At 47.9% G+C, this 24,950-nt stretch overlaps 1 protein-coding gene across 7 annotated transcripts in view; it reads right to left on the reverse strand.

The window, feature by feature from the left end:
• Nucleotides 1-219: 219 nt before the first annotated feature.
• The window catches only part of DISP1 (dispatched RND transporter family member 1), a 174,294-nt gene continuing 149,563 nt past the window's right edge, over nt 220-24,950 (reverse strand). For all 7 annotated transcript variants that reach the window (XM_040636153.1, XM_040636154.1, XM_040636157.1 and 4 more), the window contains 6 exons: nt 19,246-19,275; nt 13,736-13,859; nt 12,868-12,995; nt 12,254-12,351; nt 9,940-10,037; nt 220-3,823 (listed from right to left, as the gene is read on the reverse strand). In XM_040636153.1, coding sequence (XP_040492087.1) covers nt 239-3,823; nt 9,940-10,037; nt 12,254-12,351; nt 12,868-12,995; nt 13,736-13,859; nt 19,246-19,275 — 4,063 coding nt within the window. In that variant the 3' untranslated portion in view covers nt 220-238. The remainder of the gene's footprint in view (nt 3,824-9,939; nt 10,038-12,253; nt 12,352-12,867; nt 12,996-13,735; nt 13,860-19,245; nt 19,276-24,950) is intronic.

A 24,950-nucleotide genomic window follows, 5' to 3' on the forward strand; every position in this document is an offset into this window, starting at 1 on the left:
GATAAAAATAAGACCTGTTTGAACTTTGTACTTTTTGAAAATATAAAATCCAATCATCAGCCAACATGATATGTGAGTGTGTTGACTGTTCATGTAGGAAATAAAAATAGCCCATGATTTTTTAACAACGCGAAGCCTGTTTCTGCATTTTGCGGCTCCCTTTCCAAACTTCTGGATTTTACTTCCATTTCAAAGGAACGATTGAGAGGCACTGGTTCTGAAATTAACACTATATTTATTAAAGTGTTTTTATTAACAAACTTTCACCAGAAAGTTCCGAGTGTGTCAGCACAGGGGGACCGCTGGCTTCACACTCTGGCATCTGACGGCCCGCAGAACCGCACATCACCCGGACCCCTCGGCCACAGCTCTGGGGGTCGTTAGCGCAGCACCGAGTGTCCCCCGTGCAACGGTTAAATATGGGTTTTGGTTCATTCTGATTTAAATGTTCAGAGTCCTGTGATGGGCATGGCTCTGCTTTCCTTTCCGCCTCGTCTGCCTGAGCCCCCGGACCCAAGTCCTTGTTCCCGGCCCTTCCGCTGCCCTCCATGTTCCCAAGGTCTCTGTTTCTGGAGAGTCCCCTTTGGCCGTTCTCGGGATCACAGTTCGGTTTTTGTAAGGACCCGGGACTTCTGTGGACAAAGGACGGTGGCTCTGGCGTCTGTGGACCAGGCTCTTCCACGCCCTGGACGTTGTGGGAGCTGGCCTTGCCAACTTTCTCCTGGGCCTGCATGTGCTGCACCGGGTGTAGGAAGAGGCCCGTGGGCAGAGGACTCTGCGCTCCCGGCCGTCTGGCTCTGGCCTGCAGGCAGGGGCAGTGGCGGACGTGCGGGACGGCACACACGAAGCCTTCGGGGGCCTGCTGTGCGGCCTGCAGGGGCACCACGCCCTTCTGCACGTGCACGAAGCTGCTGGCGGCAGTGGCGGCGCATCGGGGGCACAGGCTGTCGCCCACCTGTGGGCAGGCGTGTGGGCCGGGGCTCAATTGTCTGTAGGTGTTTGGGCAATGACATCTCTGATTCAGAGAGAAGAAGTGACACAGGCTGTGCTGCTTGAGAGCGGGCGGAAACGAGGCGGAGCTGGTTTCGGGTTTGGAGCTTGGACTGTAAGCGGCACGCAAGGGCAGCCCTAGACTCTTGGCCTGGCTGCCGAAAAACTCAGAGCAGATGTGGGTCTCCTCATAAGCCACCTTCTCAGATGCGGTGCAGCTGTGGGACGCCAGAGGCTCTAATTCATAGAACTCATGCTCCACGTTGGATTTCTGGGCCCTGGGGTCTAAATGATAAGCATTCACGGCCCGTGGTTTGCTCTGTCCCTTGTCGGCAGGGGTCGCGGACAGGGCGTGAGAGAAGGCACTGCACTGCAGCTTCCTGGGTAGCGGAATCTGCCCACAGGTGCCCTGCGGCCCAAGGCAGCGGCACATGCACTGGAAAAAGAAGGTGGCAAAGGCCCAGCTGACGCCCATGATGAGCATCATGAAGGTGCCCAGCTGGGTGTACGCCAGAACCGTGGACGGCATCATCATGGCCCCAGCCACAAAGGTGGTCAGCGCGGCCATGGCAATGGCAGAGCCCATGCGGCTCAGGGAGAAGATCACCTTCCCCTCCCGGTCGGCGTCTGGGGCCAGGCGGTAAGCGACCCCGTAGTGCACGGCAAAGTCCACGGACAGGCCGACGGCCACTGAGATGATGACAGACTCCAGGACGTTCAGCTCCCAGCCCAGCAGGACGAGAGAGCCGACGGTGACAAATATGGTGCCGGCGATGGAGATGATGGCGTACAGGCTAATGATGACGTTCCAGGTGGTGAGCAGCATGACACTGAAGGCCACGGCCACGGACAGCCCCATGGCGATGAGCGTGCCGTCGGAGAGGCTGTCCTGAAGGTCGTAGAACTCCAGATTGCTGACGAACCAGCCGTTGCTGAGGCCCTCGGGGGCCGAGCGCAGCTCCCGGGAGATCCAGGCGTCCACCTCCTTATAGAACTGGTGCATCTTCTCATAGGCCAGTGTGAAGAGGTAGGTGCTCTGGAACTCCAGCACCACCGCGCGGATGGTGTCATTGACGTCAAACCGCGGCCCTGGAGTCTTGCTGTCCAGATGGTAGCCCGTGCTCCTCTCCAGCTCCATGATGGCCCTCTTGATGCACAGCTCGAAGATCTCCTGCTTGTAGGGGAAGCTCCAGCGCCGGCAGCACAGGTACAGGGCGGGCTCGTCGCAGTCCTGGTTCTCCATCCACTGCTTGAACGTCTCGATGAAGCAGCTCGTGAAGTCCTGCTCTTCCGTCTGCTGGAAGAAAGTCTGGTTTCGCAGTTTCTGACAGAAGTGCAAGATCCAGACCTGCGAAGCCGGGCTTGCGATGTTAAAGCTGCCGTCCAACGCCAGCTTCCCTTTACTCTTGGGGTTCAGGGGGTCGCCGTTGTCTTCTGGGGACACTCCCCAGACCACGGTGATGGGCATGTGCAGCTCCTCCCCACGGTGGACACGCTCAAACATGAAGAGCTTCTTGTACTCGGCATCGTAGCGCTCGAAGGGGTGGGAGGGCCTGAACAGCTGAAACTCGGACAGCTCCAGGGAGGGCAGCTTCATCTTGGGGTTCACGCACACGACGTAGGCCCCGCCCACGGTCAGGGCCAGGAACCACAGCAGCCAAAGGTAGCGGAACTTAATGACAACGCACGGCAACACCTTCTCAAAGAAAATGCGCGAGGCTTCTGAAACGGCAAACAGTGCTTTGTGGCACGTCCGGCGGGCCACCGTCCAGCAGCTCTTGCCCTCACAGGCCTGCTGCGGTGGCTTCTTGAAGCAGCTGAACATGTTGAGGAGGTAGCGCTCGTGCAGGACGACAACGGCTGGGAGCCACGTGACCATCAGCACGTAGTTCACCAGGATGGCGGTCCCCGCGTACACACCGAAGCAGCGGATGGCGGTGATGTTGCTCACGTAGTTGGCGTAGAAGGCGGCGGCCGTGGTGAAGCTGGTGACGAACATGGACAGCGCTGCGTGCTGCAGAGTGATGCCCACCGTCTCCGCGGTCGCCGCGTGCGGCCGGTCGAACTTGGTGTAGCTCCACACGTCACACAGGACGAACGCGTCATCCGCGCCAATTCCAACCAGAATAACAAGCGCGGTGAGATTCATGAAAGGGAAGAACTCAAAGTTGAACACGACGCGGTAGAGGAAATAGGAGACGATGAGGGAGCTGATGACGGCAAACATGGTCATCAGCGTGATGAACAGGGACCTGGTGTAGGCGCACATGACCAGGAGGACCAGCAGGACCGCGATGGCCGGGTACGCAGTGTCCGTCAGGAGATAGTCCTGGAACAGGCTGTGCTTGATGCCGAACTCGATGCCGGCGACTGTGGTGACGCCGTCTGAGCCATTCCAGTGCTCAAAGTTGTCCAGGTAAATGTCCATCATGCTCTCCCCCTTCTCCGTGGGAGAGAAGAGCATGCTGTACTTGAGAGTTGGTGCGGCGGGGTCGACTACCTTTGGGGTCAGGAAGTCCTTGTCCACCAGGTAGTGTAGGATCTGGTAGACGGCGTTGTACTTGGTGCACTTGCGTGGCACGCCCGTGCACTTGAGCTGCCCCTTCCTCCTGGCGCCCGCGTCCCAGCAGTCGGGCTCCAGGGTGCCATTGTGATAGTGCTTGACGCACGCCCGCAGCAGCTTCAGGGTGTGAGACACGTCTCGCTCCACGATCTTCTGGCAGGACGACCTGTTGTTGAGGATGGCGATATAGTTCCCCAGCGTCCAGCTGGGGCAGCAGGACGCGGCCGTGGTCCTCTGGCACAGGTCGCCAAACTGCGGGTGGGATCTAATCTGCAGAGAGAGACACGCGGAGACCGGCGTTTAAAACCGCTTTACCCAGAGGCCTGAGTTAAGGCGGCCTTGAGGGGCAGGTTAAATAGCCATCCTCTTAGTTAGGTGTCAGCTGGGACACAGGTGGCCATCCCCCAGAGCCTGCCCTGCGGAGCATCCACCAAGCACGTCCCTCCAGACAGCAAATTGCTCAGCGTGCGGGGGACACGCGGACGTGAAACCACCAGTGCTGGTTTGGTTTTAAGAAGGACACAAAATTAGCACCTCTTTAGGAAAAAGGCCTTTTCCAAGTTACTTTAAAAGGCAATGAAAAGGACAGGCCATGGGCTCATGTACAGAAACTACAGGATTAAGAACAGTTGTCCAATTGATAGAGGACACAAATTGGTAGCTTTGCCTAAAACTTCTGGTTATTGGCATGAAATTTTTGGTAACAAAGGTACTGTATCTCAACCAACTTAGCTGGAAGCAAAGATGATATTCCCCCAGAAAGCTGTCTGCGAGCTCCAAGGTGACGTGCGGTGCACTAATGTTAGGGGTGCACGAGAGACCGAGGGCACAATGGTTTCCTGAGAAACGAGCAGAGCGTGGCAAGGTTCCTAAATTACAACAGTCTGCATATCGGATTAACAAGTAAATACTGAAGTAGGAGTTGATTTCTTCCACTTCCTTCAAAGCTTACTGGAGCTGGCTGAAACCCTCTCGGGTTTTGGAGACGTGGGGTCTGCTGCTTGGTGGCTGTAGGACGGCTCTGGGTCTGGTGTGGACAATGTTCCCAGAGGCCTGTTCACTTACAGCTGTTCCCAGAGGCCTTTCTTCTCTGGCTGCTCTTGTCACAGCAAACTGAAAAACTACTCCACTGCCGAGGGTGGGGTTGCTAGAATATGGCGGAGCCCTCACAGTTTCTTACAAATCTGTCAACTGTGTCAGTGGCCCCTCTTTCCTGAGGCTGAGTTTAGGAACCATCCCTTTTTCTTGAGCCTGGCCAGAGAGCTTCTCTGCAGAAGGCGACCCACTCCTGTTTACCAAAGGCTGCTCCAGGGAGGAGACTCCAAAGTTCAGAAAGGGCGTGAGTGTGTTTCCTCCACTGGGATTAAACTACTCTCTGCCTTTATTAAAGTTGACTTTCTCAATCATAGGGAGCGTTGACACAAACTGTCTCTCCGGAACTTAGAATGATCCTAGAACCTTGTTTCCTGTACCCCTCGAAGGCTTGGCTGTCAAGCTGCTTTCGTGGGACCAGTCCTGGGGGTGGATGCAGAGGACACAACACTGCCCGTGTACCCCAAGTGTTGGAGCTGGGCGACCCGCATGTGGGGATTCATTATACTAGTCTACTTCTGCATACATTTAAAAACCTCCATAATAAAGCATTTTTAAAGGGCACTCTATTGAAGGTAAAGACAAATGAGCCAGAAGGGTTATTATTCAAGTATACTAAAATATTTACTTTAACAAAGGCTTAATTTTTCAGCTCATTTCTAAGAGCAATAATTATTCGACACTTTATAATATGGATAATTAGTATTTAACTGTTTCTAGGTAAAAGCATACAAACATACTAAGTCAGGGGAAATGGAACCGCGTAATAAATAACAGCAAACCCTGGGATAGCACTGCTCTGGGTTTCATGGCAGACAACCAGTTCCCATCCCACAAAGAAGTATCAGACAAGCCCCTGGAGTCAGCCTGGTGAATGAGAAGAAAGGGGATACAGCCATAGCGTCGGACACTCTCAGATGGAGGAAAATGATCGTGTCGGTCACGAAGCCTGCCACCAGCTCAGAGGAACACACTTGTAGCTGCTTGAAGAACCAAATGCTAACGATGAAGGGAACAGGGGTGCCAGCCAAAGCCCAGAAAGAAATGACCTTGACTAATCTTTCCAAATAGTAGCAGGGTTTGCGTGTGTGTGTGTGTGTGTGTGTGTGCGCGCACGCGCGTGTGACCCAAGATTAGAAAGTTAGACAAGATGAATGTGGACCAAAGGCGCTATCAAAACTAGAAACCAGTAAGCCGCTGAGAGCTAGTCCTTCAGTTCACAGGTGGAGTTGGCTGATGTACAACCATCCACAGAGTCCTTGAGGACTCTGACAAGGGTCAGAAATAAGGACAGAGAAGACACCGTGACTGATACTCTTTACCACAAGCTGATGCCAGCGCCCTGAATGTAACGGGATGGGGCCCAAGAGACCATGTAGGCTTTCAGGGAAGAAGGCCCTATGTTCCCATCCATCTATTCACCTATCAATCCATCCATCCTTCCATCTGCTCATCCATCCATCTGCTCATCCATCCATCCATCCATCCATCCATCCATCCATCCATTCATCCATCCATCCATCCAAANTCCATCCATCCATCCATCCATCCATCCATCCATCCATCCATCCTTCCATCTGCACGTCTGTCCGTCTGTCCATCCGTCCATCTGTCCATTCACCCACCCACCCACCCACACATCCATCCTTCCATTCAAAAGAGAAAACAATATTTACTGAGCACCTACACTCGAAGAATAGGAGGGTACAGGGTCCTTGCCCCGGAGCTGCTCACAGTGAGAGAGAAAAATCAGGATTCAGCATGGGAAGGAGTGTACTGTGTGTCCAGGTCTGTACAAACTTGCAGGGAGGGGTGCCCAAGTCTGAAGGGTGGTGGGATGGCAACAGCAGCCTGGCGGTGCTCTTTAAACAAGTATCAGGAGGCACATTTCTGGGGTCCACTAAACTTCAGGGGGGTCTCACGTGTCCACAAAAGCTATGCAGTAAACAGGGTTAGCACTAAATTTCAAATCTCCTCTACAAAGCTGCTCCTTGAGCTCTAACTTCCATGAAGCGCAAAGACTAAGGAACAGGGAGAAGGGTTTCCAACAGAGTCAAGAGCCGAGAAACACACTCTGGCTACTAATGTACAGTATGCCAGTGCGTCCCTGGGGAGGGAGATCAGGGGAGTCGGCTGAGGCTCCTTCGGAAAGCATCTAAGAAAACAAGCATTCTGTAAGGAGGCGACGACAGCATCAGAAACAGGAGCCCTTCGCTCTGGAAACCAAAGCCCGTCAGAATCATGAACTGAAATGGACTTAGCCAGGGGGCTCCATGTGCTGTAAACACAGGCAGGTGACAATGGCCACGTCTGGCCGGAGACGCCGTGCCGACTGCCGGCCATCTTCCAGAGTCATCGCTCCCCAGGTAAGCTCCTCTGATCGGCATCACTTGTTATGTGTCCCATCCATTGAAGGCTGCTGAGAGCCATGTGCTGGAGCAGGACGGCAGGAGGTCAGGGGAGGGGAAGGGAAAGGCTGACCAGTAGCTTGGGGGACACAGCTTACTCGTGTCACCACCAGGACAGACAGCACTCTGCAAAGGTTCTTGAGCTGGGAGACACGAAAAGGGTACAGTAATAATCTGCAGGCTGAACTGCTATGCAACAGTTATCACGTAAGATGTCACGGGACACATCCTCTCTGTGACAAAGAGAGAGAATCATTGTGCATTCACCGCAGAGGCCGAGACTGGAATACAAAGGTGTGTGCAACTGGTAAAAATAGTATTTAACAAGTAAAATGATAACCTGCTCTGTGAGACAGAATCTGGGGCTGTGACTCTCTGTTTATTCATTTATTATTGTGGATCTGTAACTGCCTTGACCATTCATGCAGACACGTCTTGGGTCTGTTCCTCAACTTTTCAGAAGAGGACCAGGTGCCCGTTGTGTTCCTGCCAGGAATCACACACTCAAATTCAGGGCCATCCGGTCCCGACTCTGAGCCCACAGAGGGAAATATTCAGACAAAGGGGCACAGTGCTCCTTCCACAGTCTGTACATTTTGCAAATGCTGTCAAGCCAGACCACTGGAAAGCCACACACTTAGACTTCATTGCTTTACTTTCTTGTAGAAAGAGCTTTTGCCGTAATGCTCTCCTGCTACCAGCCTGAGCGTGGCTTAGAAATCAGCTCAGATTCATGACTGCACATCTCGTGAACATGCTGTTAACGAAGAACTTTGTGTATGACGTCACACTTCTACTGAGGCCACAGAGACGGTGCTCCCCCTCTTAGTAAAAGGGAAGGCCGGGCTTCTTCTAAAACCCCAGCTTGTTGCCCTATTTGTGACCTTTGTCACCGACTGCAAATCCCATGTTGCTCTAGGGGGGACACAGGTGTGCAGCCACCACCAGTGAGCGTGGAGACTGTGGGCACGTATCACTGCACAGAAATCACACCGTGGCTTTACCTTTTCCTCCCATGACTCTCCCTTCAATTTAGTTATACTACCCTCTCTGCCTTTTTGTGAGCTACCCACTCATGCTGATATTTATCATCTGATAGCCCCTGATACATATTCACATGTGTACGAAACAATGTCCTGCTTCCATTCACGAGAGCGCTGCTTACGGGCCTGAGAGTCTCTGGGTCCGTGCAGAGCCCAGCGGCACTCACAGAACCAACTGTTGTCATTCGAGGCCGCGAGGACTCTTTGAGGATCCTCTGAGTGGGAAATAGCATACAGGACACAAGACAAGGGAAAAGGGGTGGTTTCTTCTGCGCGTGATGCATGATGGGAAAGACTCAAGGGAGGCTGGGTTCAAGTCCCGCATCCGCCTCTTACCCTCGGTGTGGACTTTCCCCATCCAGAACACAAGCAAATAATAGGATTTAGTTCATAACACTGTCATGAGGACTAAATGAAATAAACCGGTCAAGTGTCTGGGACACACCCCGACAAACTCAACAATACCCAGTACCCACCAGCTACTAATCAGCTGTGTGGAGTCGGTCACCACTCGGGAGGGAAGGTCTAAAGGTCAACAGCAAAGGTACAGAAACGAGGCCTAGAAGGCGTGGAGTTACTGTTCTCCTGTGAGTGTGAAGACGCGTCACAAGTGCCAAGGTCAGGGGCTGACTGCAGGGAGGGGTGGAGAGTGGCGAGCAGGAAGTCCTGCACATACTAAGTACCGTATTTACTTCTTCACAGTTAACTTTCCACACAGGGAGGGTGGTAACACGTTCAGAGCCTCTGCCTAACGGACTGACAGCTGCGGGAGAGAAGACAAGAAGGCAGATAAACACTGACCAGTGGTTAAGAACCTCAGTTTGTGTGGAGAGGCTGGTGACTTTGGTCTGTTTGAGCTGGGCAGAGCAAAGATGGAGCTCACGGAAAATCCTGATAGCCGGACCAGCAGGCAACACACAGAGTCTTTCAGAATGAAGAATAAAGTCTGGAGGCCTGGGACCCAAGGGGGGAAGCTGTGTGCGTGAGCACGCTGAGAGCTGACCCGGTGACCTTCCCCGAGAAGCCCTGTGGCCAGTGCCAGCTCCTGCACCAGGGGTCAGGCTAGCTCTTAGGAGGGCGTGTGATTACACTTCCCGCTTCTAGTGAGTTCCCACGTTAGAGTTACGCTATGCACACAACGAGTTCCTTTTCTGCTTGGTTCCTGGGCTTGGGCAGGTGCAGCAGTGACAGCAGACAGCAGTGTCTCCTGAGAGAATCTGCCTCTGAGCACACGTTGCTGACAGCTCTTCCAAGCCTGGAGGCCGAATTCACAGCTTCTGGGGCTGATGTCTTTTGGCTCCAGAGACTGAAAGCGGAGGGCTTTTTGTCTCGCATTCTCTGTCTTCAAGGTGTTCAGAGTTCAGGGCAATCTGGGCTGGATTCCTTGTCACTGACACAGACACTTGCACCCCTGGATGTCCCCTTTCCCAGCCTGAGCCCTACATCTGTCCCCGAGACCCACTGGTTGCCAGAGAGGTAAGCCGTTCACTGCGGAGTTGAGAGGCTAGCAGTGGCCTCAGGAGGAAACACTGCAAGTAGCTTAGGAGAGAGACCATCCAAGAAAAGAAGAGACAAAGTCTGAGCCATGAAGCAACAGAGGACGGGGCAGCAGGAAGGAAAGAGCTCTTCGCTGAAGAAGGCGGCGGGTGTCAAAGACGGGGCCACACAGAGGCGCTTGGATCCTGGGGTCTACAAGTGTGTGAGCCGGCCTTGGGCATGTAGTCCCTGGGAGTGAGACCCAAGTAAGTACTGTCATCGCATGAGTCACCAGGGTCAGCAGGGAATGGACTGGTAAAAATATAACCTTATCGTTCTCAACACATATCAGTTTTTCTTTACATACCCTTGAATTATCTACATTGCACATTGATTTAATGGCAGGTAAATTCCATAGTGTCTCCCCTCCAGCTGAAGTAAATACTACTCTGGAATATCGGTCACCTGGTGACATGAAAAAGAAAAGAAAAAGGTTTATAATTGTCCATTTCTTTCATCAGACTCAGCATTCAGGAGCAACTCAAACTGGGGAAGCACAGGGACAAGTCATTAGCAGCAGGGATCCTTTCCTTGATAAATTCTAGGAGGAAAAAAAATAAACCAATGCTATAATATTGTTTCTGCTCAAAGTCTTTGTCTATGCACGACATCTGAAAACTCAGATCTATTTCTGATCAGACTGTGATTAGGAACAGTAATCTGTAAGAACACTCAGTACAAAATCAATCGAACGCTTCCCTCTTAATTTCGAAACACGTCACCAGAATGGGGTGTAAAACCCAAGAAGGATACATTAGGGAATATCAATAGTGGGTGTTCTCTTGGGCAGCTAACTAAGGAGGAAAGATGGTAGGTGATCGGTTTAAAAGCACTAAAAACAGCCAACCAGGTACCAAAAGTGGGCCAGGGTGGCAGACATACTCCACGTTCTGGCTGGGTCTGTGGTCTCTCTGGTCCACCAGAGTCTAGAATAAATACTGTGATAATCACACTAACACAGGCCAGCTGTGGGATAGGCGAGCCCGACTCTGGGGTCAGAAGTGGTGGAACCAGGTCCTGCCTCGCCCCAGCTCTGGGGACGAGCAGATCCTCTGAGCCTTGGCCCCTCATCTGTAAGCACGTCTCTCTCAAACAGGTGTGAGAACAAAGGAAAAAAGAACGATCAGGGCTGCTTCTGCTCCCTCCACCATTAGAAGAACTTCATACGATAAAACAGAGGGGATGCACCTTCTGTACAAATTTATGAATAAAGCTTTATAGCATGAGCTTTTATTCATGATTATGAAGTTTTCTTTAGTAAGCCCTTCTCTTCACCAAATGGCCATTATCGTATGTTGACTAATTTTGAAGAGTACAACAAGCCCATGGAACAAACACTTCCTCCTCGGAGCGGAACAGGGACGGCTTTCCTCAAGGCGGAGCCGTGGCCGAGGGGATGAGTGTTGTGTGTGGGCTGCGGGGACAGACGTGGCCACATGTCACGAATTTGCTAATGTTCGTCCTGGTTCCAATATTAACCAACAGATGTTGGTTCAGAAATCTATAGTGCCACGCTGAGAGAGAGAAACCAGCCAGAACATTCAACTAGAGCTCAAATTTTCTAATAAGACACAGAAAAAGATACGTGTGTTCCTTCCTGGGACCAGGACAAAATTCTCCCTAATCTCCTACTTTCTGTCTCTCAGTTACTGCACAGTGGAAATGTCCCAAGTAAAGAGCCTCAGGCTTGGCTAGATCCAAACATCAGAGGTCCGGTGAGGTCCTCTAATAAGAGAGGAAAATACACATTTTAGGGGGATTTTCAACAACAATTTAAAAAAGCTGAATTCAAAAGAGCGTTGGTGTGAAGATTCACTGAAGGAGAAGCTGTAGGTCCTCACGCCTGCTCTCTGTGGCTAAGCTGGACTAGGCTAGCTGGACCTCCACACGCACCAGTGTCCCTGAGGCCGCGCTCTACCCCACAGCAGATGCTGGTTAGTGAACCTGCTGCCAGTGTCTGGAGACCTAGCGATGCTACGTTAAACTCTGGATTCCTGACCTCAGGAAGTTCATACACATCTGGGCCCTCATTTCTTCAAGGCCACATTCTGTGGAGCTAAATGGCAGCTCCTTGTGCTCCACGACGTGACATCATGTCTAGCTGTCTGACATGACATCATGCGTTCACGTGATGGGCTGGCCGCCGAGGCACTCCAGCCATGAGCCTCTGGACTGTATTCTGTTCATCTTTCTATCCCTAATGCCTAACAACAAGGCAGGCACAGAGAAGGCTATTATATATGCTTTCTGAATGAAACAAAACTTAAAAAGTTTATTTCTGATAATAGATTATTTTAGGGTTCAATCCAAAAATATGTACTTGTTACTTCACTGAGAATATATTTTTAAATAATGTAAGAAATTTAAAATGACTTGAAATTTGCGGCAAGGTCAAGTTTTTTTTTCAATATTTTTTATCTTCCTTAAAACTGAGTCTAACTCAATCTCAGGTAAATAAATTCAGATTAGTGGCTGACTGACCTTGAGAAGTCAAACTACAAGTTAAATCATGTAAAATCTGTGTCAGTGCCCAGCACATCCTCCCACCGGTCTCGATTTCCTTGTGCTCCATCTTGAGCGCAAGGAGCCCCGAGGGGCTGTTCACTTAGGATGACACTCACTCGGAACGTCGCAGAAAAAGCTGTCTTTGTGGAAGTTCCAGTCAACTTCTCTTTTCTCTCTTTCATAATGATCCTCTGACCATCTATCATCCCGATGGCTGAAATGGAACGACAATGTGATCTTCAACAAAGCACTTGTGACAGCACAAGGAATGTGGTCAACAATGTAACAGTGTTGCACGGCGGCAGAGAGTAAACGGAGGCGAGCACGGTGTAGGGTGCAGACTTGTCGAATTGCTCTTATACACCTGACACTAAACTATGTGTGTCAACCATAATGCAATCATAAAAACATAACAATAAATAAAGTACTAGCTATTTCAAGGCCAATAAGCATACCAGTAATGGTATACACCTGCCATGAACTACTCGAAATTAAAAGGATTAATATAAGCAACCAACATTAATTTTCACACTGCTATAAAAGAAAAAGAACCCCAAGCCCTCACTTTTTTACCTTAATACAACAAAATCTTAAAAGACAACGAGAATGTAAACAAATTCAGTGGCAAAGATTTTGAGCCACACACTTGCATTTAATCATCTTGCTCAGGCAATCCTTAATAGTGGAATTCATCAAGCAATGTTTTGTGTAAAAGTTAATAAACAATTACCTTTTGGCTTGTTCATCTGCATATTTAAAAGGATAATTTGCTAATGTTGCTTTGTATCCTGTATTTTTCACCATGTTATTCCACGTGACCAGTCTTTGGCCTATCGCAGTCCCTCTTGGCTCAAAACCCTGAGACAAAATATTACAAATTCCCATTAGTGCACTTCTCTTCAGGCTATGAATGGTTACAGCAGGTTGGGAAAGCAATGCTGGGGCGACGTGTGGCTTTCAACAGGAAGCGCAGGCACTCCTCGCAGCTGCCCCGGGTATGAACAGCACTGAGCAAGATGGCAGCCACCGTTCACCATGACAAGGCAGTTTGGTTCTCTGGTGTGTGACCCGTCTCAGCAAAGAGGAATAATCGTACCTGAAGCTTCTCTTTCAAAATCTTACCTAAGCAATTAACAAATACTTACTTTGATGTTATAAAAAATTATGGTGAAATCAAATTATGTCATACACGTTACAGCATATTACTGGGACATTTATTTAAAAACAGACCCTGCCATCTCTGAAATTCCTTTCACTCCTCTGGGGAAGAATAAAGAGACATTCAGTCTTAAAGACTTTATGAAAATATTTTTATGGAATGCAGATTCTCCATTTTATTGCCTTTTAGCTTAAATGTGGGAGCCAAGAAGCAAAATTTCCACGTCTGTAATGGCGAGCAAGTTCCCTGACCTCTGAAGAACCCAAAAATAGGATGACACAGGTTTACTTTTTAGAAAGAGAGCTGCATACTCCTGATGGCTTGAGAAGGTTTTAAAAGAAACGGAATACTGAAATATATAATGTTACACGTATTGAAATACTGAATTTCTTGAGATAATTTTCAGCTACAGAAATCGGATGGGCTGAATTTTCCTTACCAGCAGTGGATCAGAGAAGTCGGGAAGCTCGGGCACTAACACCCCAACCAAGGCGCAGGTGACGATGAACACAGTGCACATACCCAGCACCACCACGGGCCAGTCAGCTATCAGGGACGCGTAGCTGCAGAGCAGAGAGGAGCACACAGGAGGCCACTTAGAAGCAACAAGAGGCTTTGCTGCCCAAGAGAGCAATGTGTTCAATCCTCTAGTTCAGACCTAGTCCAGGAGTTTCTCAATCAAAGATGCAGTGAGATGATAAGACAGATAGCATTTCACATCTACGTCTGTTCCTGGAGAGAAGATCTACAATCTACACCCCCAGGTGGGGAGAAAACGTACTTGAACCGAGGACCCATCCTCCTGCAGCCTCTTCTGGAACTTGTTTCTCCATCCTTGTACTCTATCAGTTCTTGGAGAAGAACTCAGCCCACAAACAGGCTCATGTAGCCATCTTAAGAATAACCAAACCAAAAACTTCCCACAAACCTGCCACTTTCCTTCTGGCTGAAACTATAATGAACACATCAGCCTGAGTTCCAGGAGAGAGGGTGCTTGTTTCCTAGATTTGTTTACTGCAGTACTGGGACCTGGAACAGCACCTTTCAGAAGGCGCCCTGTGAGTACCTGCCCCTCCCTTCACTCTCCAACCAACCTCAGCAGCTGGGCCTTGGTTTCCCCTCCCTGGTACCAATCCTGCCCCAGGGTGGAGTCCTTTCTTCGGGGCGCCCCTCCCTTCTGTAAGATCCTGGGTCTTACTGTCATGACACTTGCAGATCTTGATATGAACTCTGTGCTCAACAGAAGTTGACTGAACAGAATTCTAAAATTCAAAAATGTATCTTGCTAACTTCAGGTTTCTTGAATTTTTATTCAAGAAAAAAGAAGCATTTCACTTGGGGACGATTACTCTTAAATCCTCCACAATGTTAGCTCCCTTGATCTCTGTGATGGCTGTTTCTGGCTCTTTACTCCTATGTTTGCAGGTTATTTCTCCAAGTCAGACCAGGGGTTTAATGAAGCTGGTGGCTCTAAATGTCACTCAGAGAGGCTGCTGTTTGTCTCCAAGACAAGGCTGCTCATGTTTCCATTCTGCTCACACAACACCACAGATCTGGCTTTCTGGGGGCATTTACTTCAAATGAAATTTTAATATGGAAATTAAAATACAGCATAATTATGCTTTAAGAGAACACTCGCACAGGATTTTTCAGTGTTGTTCTTCTGAAGGTAGTCTCAGGAGGAAGAATGATCTCTTGCACTTACCCGTCGTTCCTACGCGTTACACAGATCACCTCACTTAATCCTCAGGGCTTTCTAAGACGCACTGAGGCACAGTTTGGATCTGTGCTCCGAGCCACAGAGCTGGCCCAGCATGTGTCCTGGGCTGCAGCACACGGCCTGCTGACTACAGTTAGCAACACCGGACTGCATGTGTGAAAGTGGCTGATTAAGTAGATCTTAAGGGATCTCATCACAAGAAAACAAAATTCCGTACCCCTGTGCAGCGGTGGGTACTACGCAGACTTGCTGTGGTGACATTTCACAATATGTACAAATACCGAATCATCACGTGCTGTACCCGAAACTAACACAATGCTGTATGTCAGTTCCAGCCCAATAAAAAAGTCACAAGTAGGAATCCTGGTCGTCTGGCTCTAGAGAGGGGCCTCCTAACCACTGTGATATCACCTCTTGCCCTAGACACGAGAGAAACAAAAGACATCAGGACTAAGTCGACTTGCCACAAGTGTACGCTCCCCCAAATTCACATTGTATGCTGAATTTCTAAGCCACACTAACAGTTCATTTCATGATGCAAAACCATCAATGTCCACAGGCCTCCAAGTCTGAGCATTACTCACAAGCCTGCAAATCCTGAATTTAATAACTCACTCGGGAAAAATTATGCTAGATAAGATGGAATGATCCTTGGAACATTATTCTGAATGTAATGAAAACATATAAATCACAGACACTGATTGGGCTTGTTCAAATGTACACACTGTTCCAGAACACACCCAGTGCTGATAGTCACCCCTTGACTCTGTTTCCTCCTCCACCAAATGCAAACTCAGGATGAAAGCAACTAGTGTGGAAGCAAGCTAGTCCTTTGTCAACAGCACACTTGAGACTTTCTGTTCCTGGCTTCAGCCTTAAAAAGAGTCCTTTACATTTTAGACTTTGAAAATATCAGTGCTGCGAAATGAAAATGGCCCCAGGCTTAGACAATTACTCCCTACACTTTATTTTAAATGGATCAATTTTCTTCCAAATTGACCACAAGTTCTGCATTCTTACATACAAAGGTGCTATCAACAGAGGGCAGTAGGCCCCCAAGTGCTTCTTTTTCTCTCTGTGGGTTAATTTCCCCAGATAATGACTTTCTGTTTTGTGTTCTTGAAAAGTCGGCACACACATGCAACCTTAACACCCCCTTCAATCATTGCTTTTTCTTCCCTTGAGCACATGTGGTTTTGATTTTACAGCCCTGCCCTAGGCCATGTGTGTGCCCAGACTCCACATGGAAACTTCGCGGCGTTAGTGATCGCTGCACGCTTTTCCAAACCCCTTGAGCGTCACGGTGCTACAACTCCCTCCTCCTGCAGTGCGTGTCTCACGGCGGAACCTCTCCCAGAGACACTGTTACACTTCAAGGAGTCACCACGCCGAGCTCGGCGGGGGGAGGCCCACAAGGGTCTCTCCTCGATACCGCATTACTGCTGCCTGCGCTGGATGTCGCTCAGCAGTGGGCACCATGTGGGAAACAGAAGTCTCAGGTACAATATGAAACCCAGACAATGCTGTAATATTAAGATAAAAATCTAATAAAGCAGGAAAACCAGAGAAGCAAAGGAAATTAAATATGGCCTATAAATGTCATTGTTACATTTTTCACTAATTCCACTCCTAGTGAGTCTGGGTTCAAGGCCTATATCGTACCTGAGTGAAAAGAAGTAAGTATCTGCACATTACGTTTCTGAGAAGCGAACCACGTGTCCAGGAGCAGATGCGTCAAAAGACCCACTGCTTTGACTGGGATAAGACCTCCTGCATGTCACATAGTCCTGTCCTTCTTGTGCCGGCTCTCATTCTGGAAACCTCTAGACAACACCACAGCATAACTACAAATCCTGTCGACCTCTGTACCAGGGTTTCCCAGCCAGTGACCGGGAGGAGTTCTACCCTGAGGCCCTGCAGGACGCTAAGTCCCAGGGAGGAAACGGGTCAGAGGTACTCCCTTCTACAGCACGGGGACACGGAAGCGGCAGGGTGCAGGACACGTGTTGTGGCTGAGCTGGGGATCCGCGCAGGCATGCGGCCGGCATCGCAGCTCAGGCTGTCTGCACACTGCAGTTTTCACGAGTATCCCACCCACGCCTTCAGAGATCCCAGCCACCTTACTGCCGGGCTTAGCCTGGGACAAGAGCAGAAGTAACTGTCCGAACAAAGGCAAGAAGCGTCTTTCAAGGTTAATTTTGCTCGGGCGCCAAGGTGAGTGTGGGGGCCAGTTCTAAATAGGCCATTTGTACCACAATGGGCCTCCACAGGGCATTTCCTCTCTTAGCTCACAAAGCTGTTTTCCTCTGCCCTTCCCGGCCCCTCTGGAAACAGGCTCTCCTTTCTCCTTTCCCTCGGAGCAGAGAGCCGGGCTTCACACAGTTTGAGTGCCCTGGACCCAGGCCCCCCTTCCTGACTGAACACCCAACCTGTAACCCCTTGCTGCCCGGCTGTTCTCTCTCGAACCTGCCAAAGCCAACAGACCAGCTCTCTTGGTTTTCATTCTCCCTGAACTGAGTGGTATTTAACAGTTGAGTTACTACCCCTTTCTTCCCAAAAATCTCTTTTTCCTTGTTTTTTTCCCTTCTGTTTCTCTTAACCATTCCTTATTCCCCTTGTCCTTTAAGGGCAAGCATTTCAAAATGTTATTAATCATAATTTTCCCAGTGGCATTGGCTATCAATTTAGTGGGAGGACTGACTGAAGCTTGCAGAACTTCCTAGAAGAACACAGGATACAGAACTCTTTCTTTGTTTGGAAGTAATAAAGTCAATGTCATTAGCATCACAGAATAAGGGTGCGGGTGTCTGGGAGTAAAAACGCGGCAGACGCAAATCTCGCCCTTAAGGGACATGGAACCTGATACAGAAAATCAGACAACTTTACAAATACTTACAAAACCAGGTAAAGAAGTATGTGTTTTTAGAGGGATACAGATAAATACTTTGTGAATTCAACAGAGATTACTTCCAGCGAGGGGAAGGGAATCAGGAAAGGCTTTTTTGAAGAAGCTGTATTTGTATGTGTATGTACTGAAAAGAAGACATTAGGACTTGTAAAAACACCAATCTAATAACAGAAAAAAATATGTATGAATGAATGTCTTCAAAATGCAGAAGGCTTATCATTAGAGAGGGCTCTATTATTTGTAGAAAAATGGAAATTCATTTTCCTAACATGCCACATTTACTTGTATAACCTCTTCCTTTATCTCTTGCCATAAACACAGTCTATCCAGACAATGGACAGCCTTCAAAAAGAAGGACGTTCTGCCACTGCAGGGACGAGCCTGGAGGAACCTGGAGGGCATCCTGCTAAGTGGAACCACCCAGTCCAAACGCTGGGGGGGGCTGCACTCATGGAGGTGTTGGCAGGGTACAATTCATCGAGGCGGAAAGTAGACGGTGGCACCAGGGGCTGGGGGTAGGAGGAACAGGTAGTGGCTGTTTAGCTGGGACAGAGTCTCCCTTTTACAGGACGAAGGTAATTCTGGAGGTGACTGTGGCCAAGCTGCACAGAAACTCGAACTCGGCACCGCAGAGCGCGAACTTACACTCGGTTAAAATGGCGGATTTCATGCTGTGTGTATTGTAATACAATTTTAAAAAATAAATAATTTTTAAGTGGAAAGGGAATTTATGAATGAAAATTTATGTAGTAATTATATTGGAAAGAGAGGCTAAGGCTTCAGTCATCAGCACCTCTCTCGCAGGTGAGTTTCAAAGACCGCTTAGTCGCCTACAGCACCCATGAGACCAGGCTTTCTTTAAGAAACACTTATCCCTTTAAAATTTTGCTTTTCGACTGAAAAGATAAAACTTCAAAATTTCCACATAAAAGAATACCTCCATTTTAATACGGTAAACCACATTTTGGGGAAGAAACACAGACAACCCCTGAAATAAAGAGCTACAAACTCAACTCATGGCAGATGGCAGAGCAGTGACTCTGTCCTCAGCAAATAACACAGGAAGGAAAGAATCCGCTACAGGAAGGAGCCAATATAAATGGTTAAACACAAACAGAATCTAAAGACTAAAAATCTACCTTTATCTCAAACCCTCTTTGGGGGAGAGATGATTACTCAAGCAGCCAAGTCAGGGAAAAGGTACCTTTCCTTCATAAAAATACGAACGAGGGAGGCAGAAACAGCAGCAAAACGTGAACAAAGTACCGAAGAGGAAAGTGCGCAAGTAACTTCATTAATGAGATGATACGGATTACTTTACCTTCTTGGCAACTTGAAAGGTCTGCATGGTCTGAAAAAAACCAAAGGAAAACCAATTAGAAACAGGCATTATAAAATTAAGGCTTTTTATGTGCTCCTAGCATCTTCCTTGTTAACCCTCCTGAGCAGGTGCACCTGGGAAGGCGGAGACGCAGGTGGAGCCCCGGTGCACCAGGGTGGGGGTGTCAGAGCGGCTGCCCGGGACGTGGACATACAAATGGATTATTTTAAAATTGAATTAAATGGGGGCGCCTGGGTGGCACAGCGGTTAGGCGGCTGCCTTCGGCTCAGGGCGTGATCCTGGCATTCTGGGATCGAGCCCCACATCAGGCTCTTCCACTGGGAGCCTGCTTCTTCCTCTCCCACTCCCCCTGCTTGTGTTCCCTCTCTCGCTGGCTGTCTCTCTGTCACATAAATAAATAAAATCTTTAAAAAAATTTTGAATTAAATGACACAATTACAAAAATAGGCAGAGCTGGCATGCACAGGCTTGGTAAGCACACTTGTCAGACGCTCGGGGCAGACGCGCGTGGATGCCGTGGACCCTCGCACACGCAGCCGGCGGGGCGCCGAGCGCACGGAGGAAAGGAGCGACACCACGGAGTGGGTGAAGGTCTCAAAAGGGGCTTTCGTTAAAAATGCTACTACTCAAGAAGTTATGAAGAATATTGAATTTGGGGGTAAGGCTACCCAAAACCAGAACACTGTATTTTCAATGTAATTACACATTTGTTTTTAAAGTTTTATTAAGCTATAATACACAAACCATACAATTAATCAATTTAAAGTGTACAGGCTGGTGGGTTTTGGTGCCTCCACAGACTGGTTTTTAAAGAATATGCTACCCAACCAGCCATGATGAAGCTACTGATGAGCCTGAAGAGAAAAAGTACTTTCCCAGAGTGGGAGAGTAAGGCGCTGAACAAAGAAGCGAATCACTTAACTTGTACATCAACCCTTAATATTTTACTCACAGTGTTCAAGTCATACACCCTCAGAACCACCTCCTGAACTTCCATAAGAACCTAACAGACTTTGTTGTCTTTAGGTCTGTGACCCTCAGAGCCATGACTCTGGGGCAGACCATACTCAGCGGTTGCAAAGAAATGATATTATATACATTTTGGGTCGTAACAAATGTAAATATTCTTTCTTCCTACTCACCCCCACTCACTTTTTTTTTTTTTAACAGATACATTCATGGATCTATGACTAGTTCACTCCCTAGAGTCAGAAACACCCACAGACTCATCACATTCTTTCTGCTCAAATAAAGACTTCATTCTGTGTGATATGTGGGAAAGTAGAGAAGGCCGCATCTGTTGGATAAGGAAAACGGGTTACCACAAAGATACCTCTTGGGGACACATGAAATCCCTTTGACACAACAAACAGATGTCTGAAGCGATACGACGACAGGTAGACAGGAGGCCCATCTGACTCTCCATCGGCGACGGTGCCCGGCCACCTCTCACCACAGAGCACCTGCGCAGGAGGCCAGCAAGGCGCCCACCGCACTTCCACCCCCCAGAAGCCGTCTTCCTCCATCTGGAAAATCTTTCCGATTTGCTGCTTTTAATCTCTATCTAATACAACCTGCAGCATGATTTTTCACCTAACCTCGGTCCTGGGTTGATAAATAACAACTCTGAAAACAAACAATTCTAATCTCTACTACAGAGCGAAATAGTCTTTTCCACAGTTCATGCACCTTGAATACCATATGGTCAAAACTCATGCCAAAAACCAAACAGAAATAATCTCAGGTGGGAACATCTTTGTTCCCTGTTCTTGGTTAGGTTTTTAGCCTCTTTCAACACAGAAAAAAAAAAAAACCCCAAAGCAGATGGCATTTGCTTCGTGACGCAGTCCCAGAGATGAGCTTGGGCTGTGCACCGTTCCCAGAGGACCAGCTCCAGAACGCACTTCTGTGCGCGAGTGGGTGACAGCGACATTTTATAGGCAAAGCTCCAATCTGCGTAAGAAAGCACTTTGTAAGTTTGTAACCCCTCGAAATTGGGAGCAGGCTGCCGACACCTCACACCTGAGAACAAGAACAGCTGGGGACCGTGGCTCTGGGACCGCTCTGGGACCGGAACCACCAGCACACTGTGCCCTGTGCACATCCCTCAGTCAAGGGCACAACTGATGAGCCCGTGAAGTTCTCAGGACGGGAGGAGGGAGGTACAGAGAGGGGGGGAATCCCCATGATGGGGCTGAGACAGATACAGAGGCAAGGGAAGTCTTTATAAAAGGTAAGAGAAAAAAAGAAGTATGAGAGGAAAGTTAACAAGAAACAGAAAAAAATGTGGAAAAGCTACAAACGGTGTTTCTTTGTTTCCCTTGCATTTTCTCTTTTGTAACAATGTTTGGGAGAGAGTGGGAGATTGCAGGGTGAGGAAAATGAGATTAGGAAACCACGAACACGCCATCCACCCATCCAGAGCGCTCTTGTTGACATAGCTGCAGAATATCACAATTTACAAAGAGACAGCGTCAGGTTTCACAAATTCCAAGTCATTCTTTTTAGCAGTTGGGAAAATCAAAGCTATGGGGGGAAAACTGTATATTTCTTTTTATTTTTTATTTTTTAAATTAAAGTGTAGCTGACACACGCTGTGATGTTAGCGTGAGGCACACAGCACGGTGAGGGGACAAGTATGTGCCTTAAGCTGCGGTCACACGGGTGTGGCTGCTGTCACCACACTTTACTGTGACAACACCACTGCCTGTGTTCCCTGCGCTGCGCCCTTCCTCCCGGGACTTGTTCATGCCATTCCTGGAGGCTGCAACTCACTCTCCCCTCCACCCGTCCCTCCGTGCCCTCCCCTCTGCAACCACCAGCCTGTCCTCTGTATTCATGGGTCTGTTTCTGCTCTTGTTTTGTGTTTTAGATTCCACAAAATCATACAGTATTTGTCTTTCTCTGTCTGACTTATGTCCCTTAGTATAATACCCTCTAGCTCCATCCACGTCATTACAAATAGCAAGATTTCACCTTTTACAGCTAAGTAATATTCCAGTGTGTGTGTGTGTGTACCACATCTTTTTAAAATTATTTTTTTAAACTGCAGTATTTTATTTCTTTTTGAGTAATCTCTACACCCAATGTGGACCTAGCTTGAACTCACAACCCTGAGATCAAGAGTCATATGCCCTACTGACTGAGCCAGCCAGGAGCCCCACTACAGCATCTTTTTTATCCATTCATCAATCAATGGACACCTGGGTTGCTTCCATATCTTGGCTGCTGCAAACATGGGGTGCATGTTTCCCTTCAAATCAGTGTTTTCATTTGCTTTGGGTAAATACCCAGCAGTGCGATTACTGGATCGCAGTGTAGCTCTACTTTTACCTTTCTGAGGAACCAGTTTCCATTCCCACCAGCAGTGCACGAGGGTTCCTCTTTCTCTGCATCTCACCAAGACCTGTTATCTCTCTGTTGTTGATTTTGGCCATTCTGACAGGTGTGAGGTGATATTACGTTGTGGTTTAGATTTGCATTTCCCTGATGGTGAGTCATGTTGAGCCTCTTCTCATGTGTCTGCTGGCCATCTGCATGTCTTCTTTGGAAAAAATGTCTATTCAGGTCCTCTACCCATTTTTTAAATTGAATTATTTGGGATTTTCTTGGTATTGAGTTGTATAAGTTCTTCACATATTCTGGATATTAACCCCTTATCAAATGTATCATTTGCAAATATCTTCTCCCATTCAGTAGATTGCCTTGTCATTTTGTTGACGGTTTCCTTTGCTGGGCAAAAGCTTTTTATTTTGGTGTAATCCTAATAGATGACTTTTGCTTTTGTTTCCCTTGCCTCAGGAGACATACCTAGAAAAATGACGCTACCGCTGATGTCAAAGAGTTTACTGCTAATGGTTTCTTTTAGAATTTTGATGGTTGCAGGTCTCACATGTAGGTCCTGAATCCATTTTGAGTTTATTTTTGTGTATGGTATAAGAAAGTGGTCCAGTTTCATTCTTCTACATGTGGCTGACCAGTTTTCCCAGCACCATCTGTTGAAGAGACAGTCTTTTCCCCACTGGACGTTCTTGTCTCCTTTCTCAGACTAACTAACTATATAAGCTTCAGTGTATTTCTGGGCTCTCCATTCTGTTCCATTCCTTCTTTTTAAAAAAACTGAGGTATAACTGACATATAATATTAGTTTCAGGAGTACAACCTGAATTTTTGGATTCACTGGAATTTTGGAATATTTGGATTCATTGCACTATGATTATAAGTCTGGTTAACATGGACATAAGCTTCGTATATTTCTGAACAATGAATATGCTTTGAAGGAAATATACTTTCTGCTTCATGGCTGTAGCCAAATTTAAGTAAGAAGCTGCCTAAAGTAGCACATTTTTGTCTCAATTGTCCCACTGGATTGTGCCATATTGCCTTTTCGTAAAAGGGCAGTCTGCAAATAAAAACTTTTCAGTTCAGTGCTGGTATGTGAGGAAGAAAGTGTCTGAAAGTAAAGAATCCACACCCTGATGAGCGTTCTTAAAAGACTTCCAACAAAAACAAAAGCATTCTTTGTCCTCCAGTATTTGCGTGGATCATCATGGGGACCCTCGGGCGCTGCCGTGAAGATGAAATGAGCACCCCGTAGGCCAGCCTTTCATCCACCATTCACGCACCAGAGCTGGGTGTGCTTGGGTGATGCGTTTTCGAACGCTCGCTGGACCCCTCTATGCAGGTCATCTCATGCCTGGTGCTGTTAACCACCGAGGAGTCCTGACTACCACACAAAGCACAAAATGACCCAGGTGGGAGGACAAAAGGGCTGGCAGCCATGAGGACTAGCCTTTAAAGAGCATCTCACAGACACCAAGCACTTCAGAAATGCTAACGAAGACATTTAGCATACATTAAATTAAATGGTTGAGTAAGAGGAAATTGTCTTTTTAAAAAAAGTTTTTCTTTTTTTATTTGCGAGAGAGCACGAACGGGCACACACGGGCACACAAGGGGGTGTGTGTGTGAAGGGAGGGCAGAGCAAGAGAGAATCTCAAGCAGACTCCCTGCTGAGCCCGGAGCCCCACACAGAATTTTATCTCAAGACCCTGAGATCACAACCTGAGCTGAAACCAAGAGTCAGTCCCCTAAATATGTAAATGTATTTAAAACATTTGGAGGGGAACTCTCTTTATACCGGGGGAAAGAATCAAGGATGAGTTTTACTTTGTATTTTTGAATTCATGAGAATGTATTTGTGAATTAGTTGCATAATTAAACAGAAGTGAAAAGAATTTTTATAAAGAGAAATTGTGTATATATTCATTTAAGTACTTATAACTGAAGTATTTTATTTGAAAATTTCTCTCACTGATACGGAATCCTGACTATAAACTAGATGAAAAGAAGTAACACTACACACAGATCATAATTTTCAAAGAACTTAAAATCCATTTAATACAAAGTTGATAGTTCTGCTCAATTCAAACATTTACTGCACAGTTTAAGTGATGAGTAATCTGATCATCACTGGAACGAATCCCCTGGTGGCTTAATGGAAACAGGGTCCCAGGCTCCTCACCAGGGACCAGCTTCAGTAGCCTCGGGGCAGGAACTACACAGTCCCAGCCGGGGCCACTGCTTTAGGCAGTTTGCCAGGAAAATGATGTCCAGACAAAAACAGAGAATACTACAAGAAAAGCAGCAGAACTTAAAGGTATGGTACAAACATGGAGTGGGCG

This window comes from Ursus maritimus, unplaced genomic scaffold (genome assembly GCF_017311325.1).
Source record: "Ursus maritimus isolate PB19 unplaced genomic scaffold, ASM1731132v1 scaffold_2, whole genome shotgun sequence".
Taxonomy (NCBI): domain Eukaryota; kingdom Metazoa; phylum Chordata; class Mammalia; order Carnivora; family Ursidae; genus Ursus; species Ursus maritimus.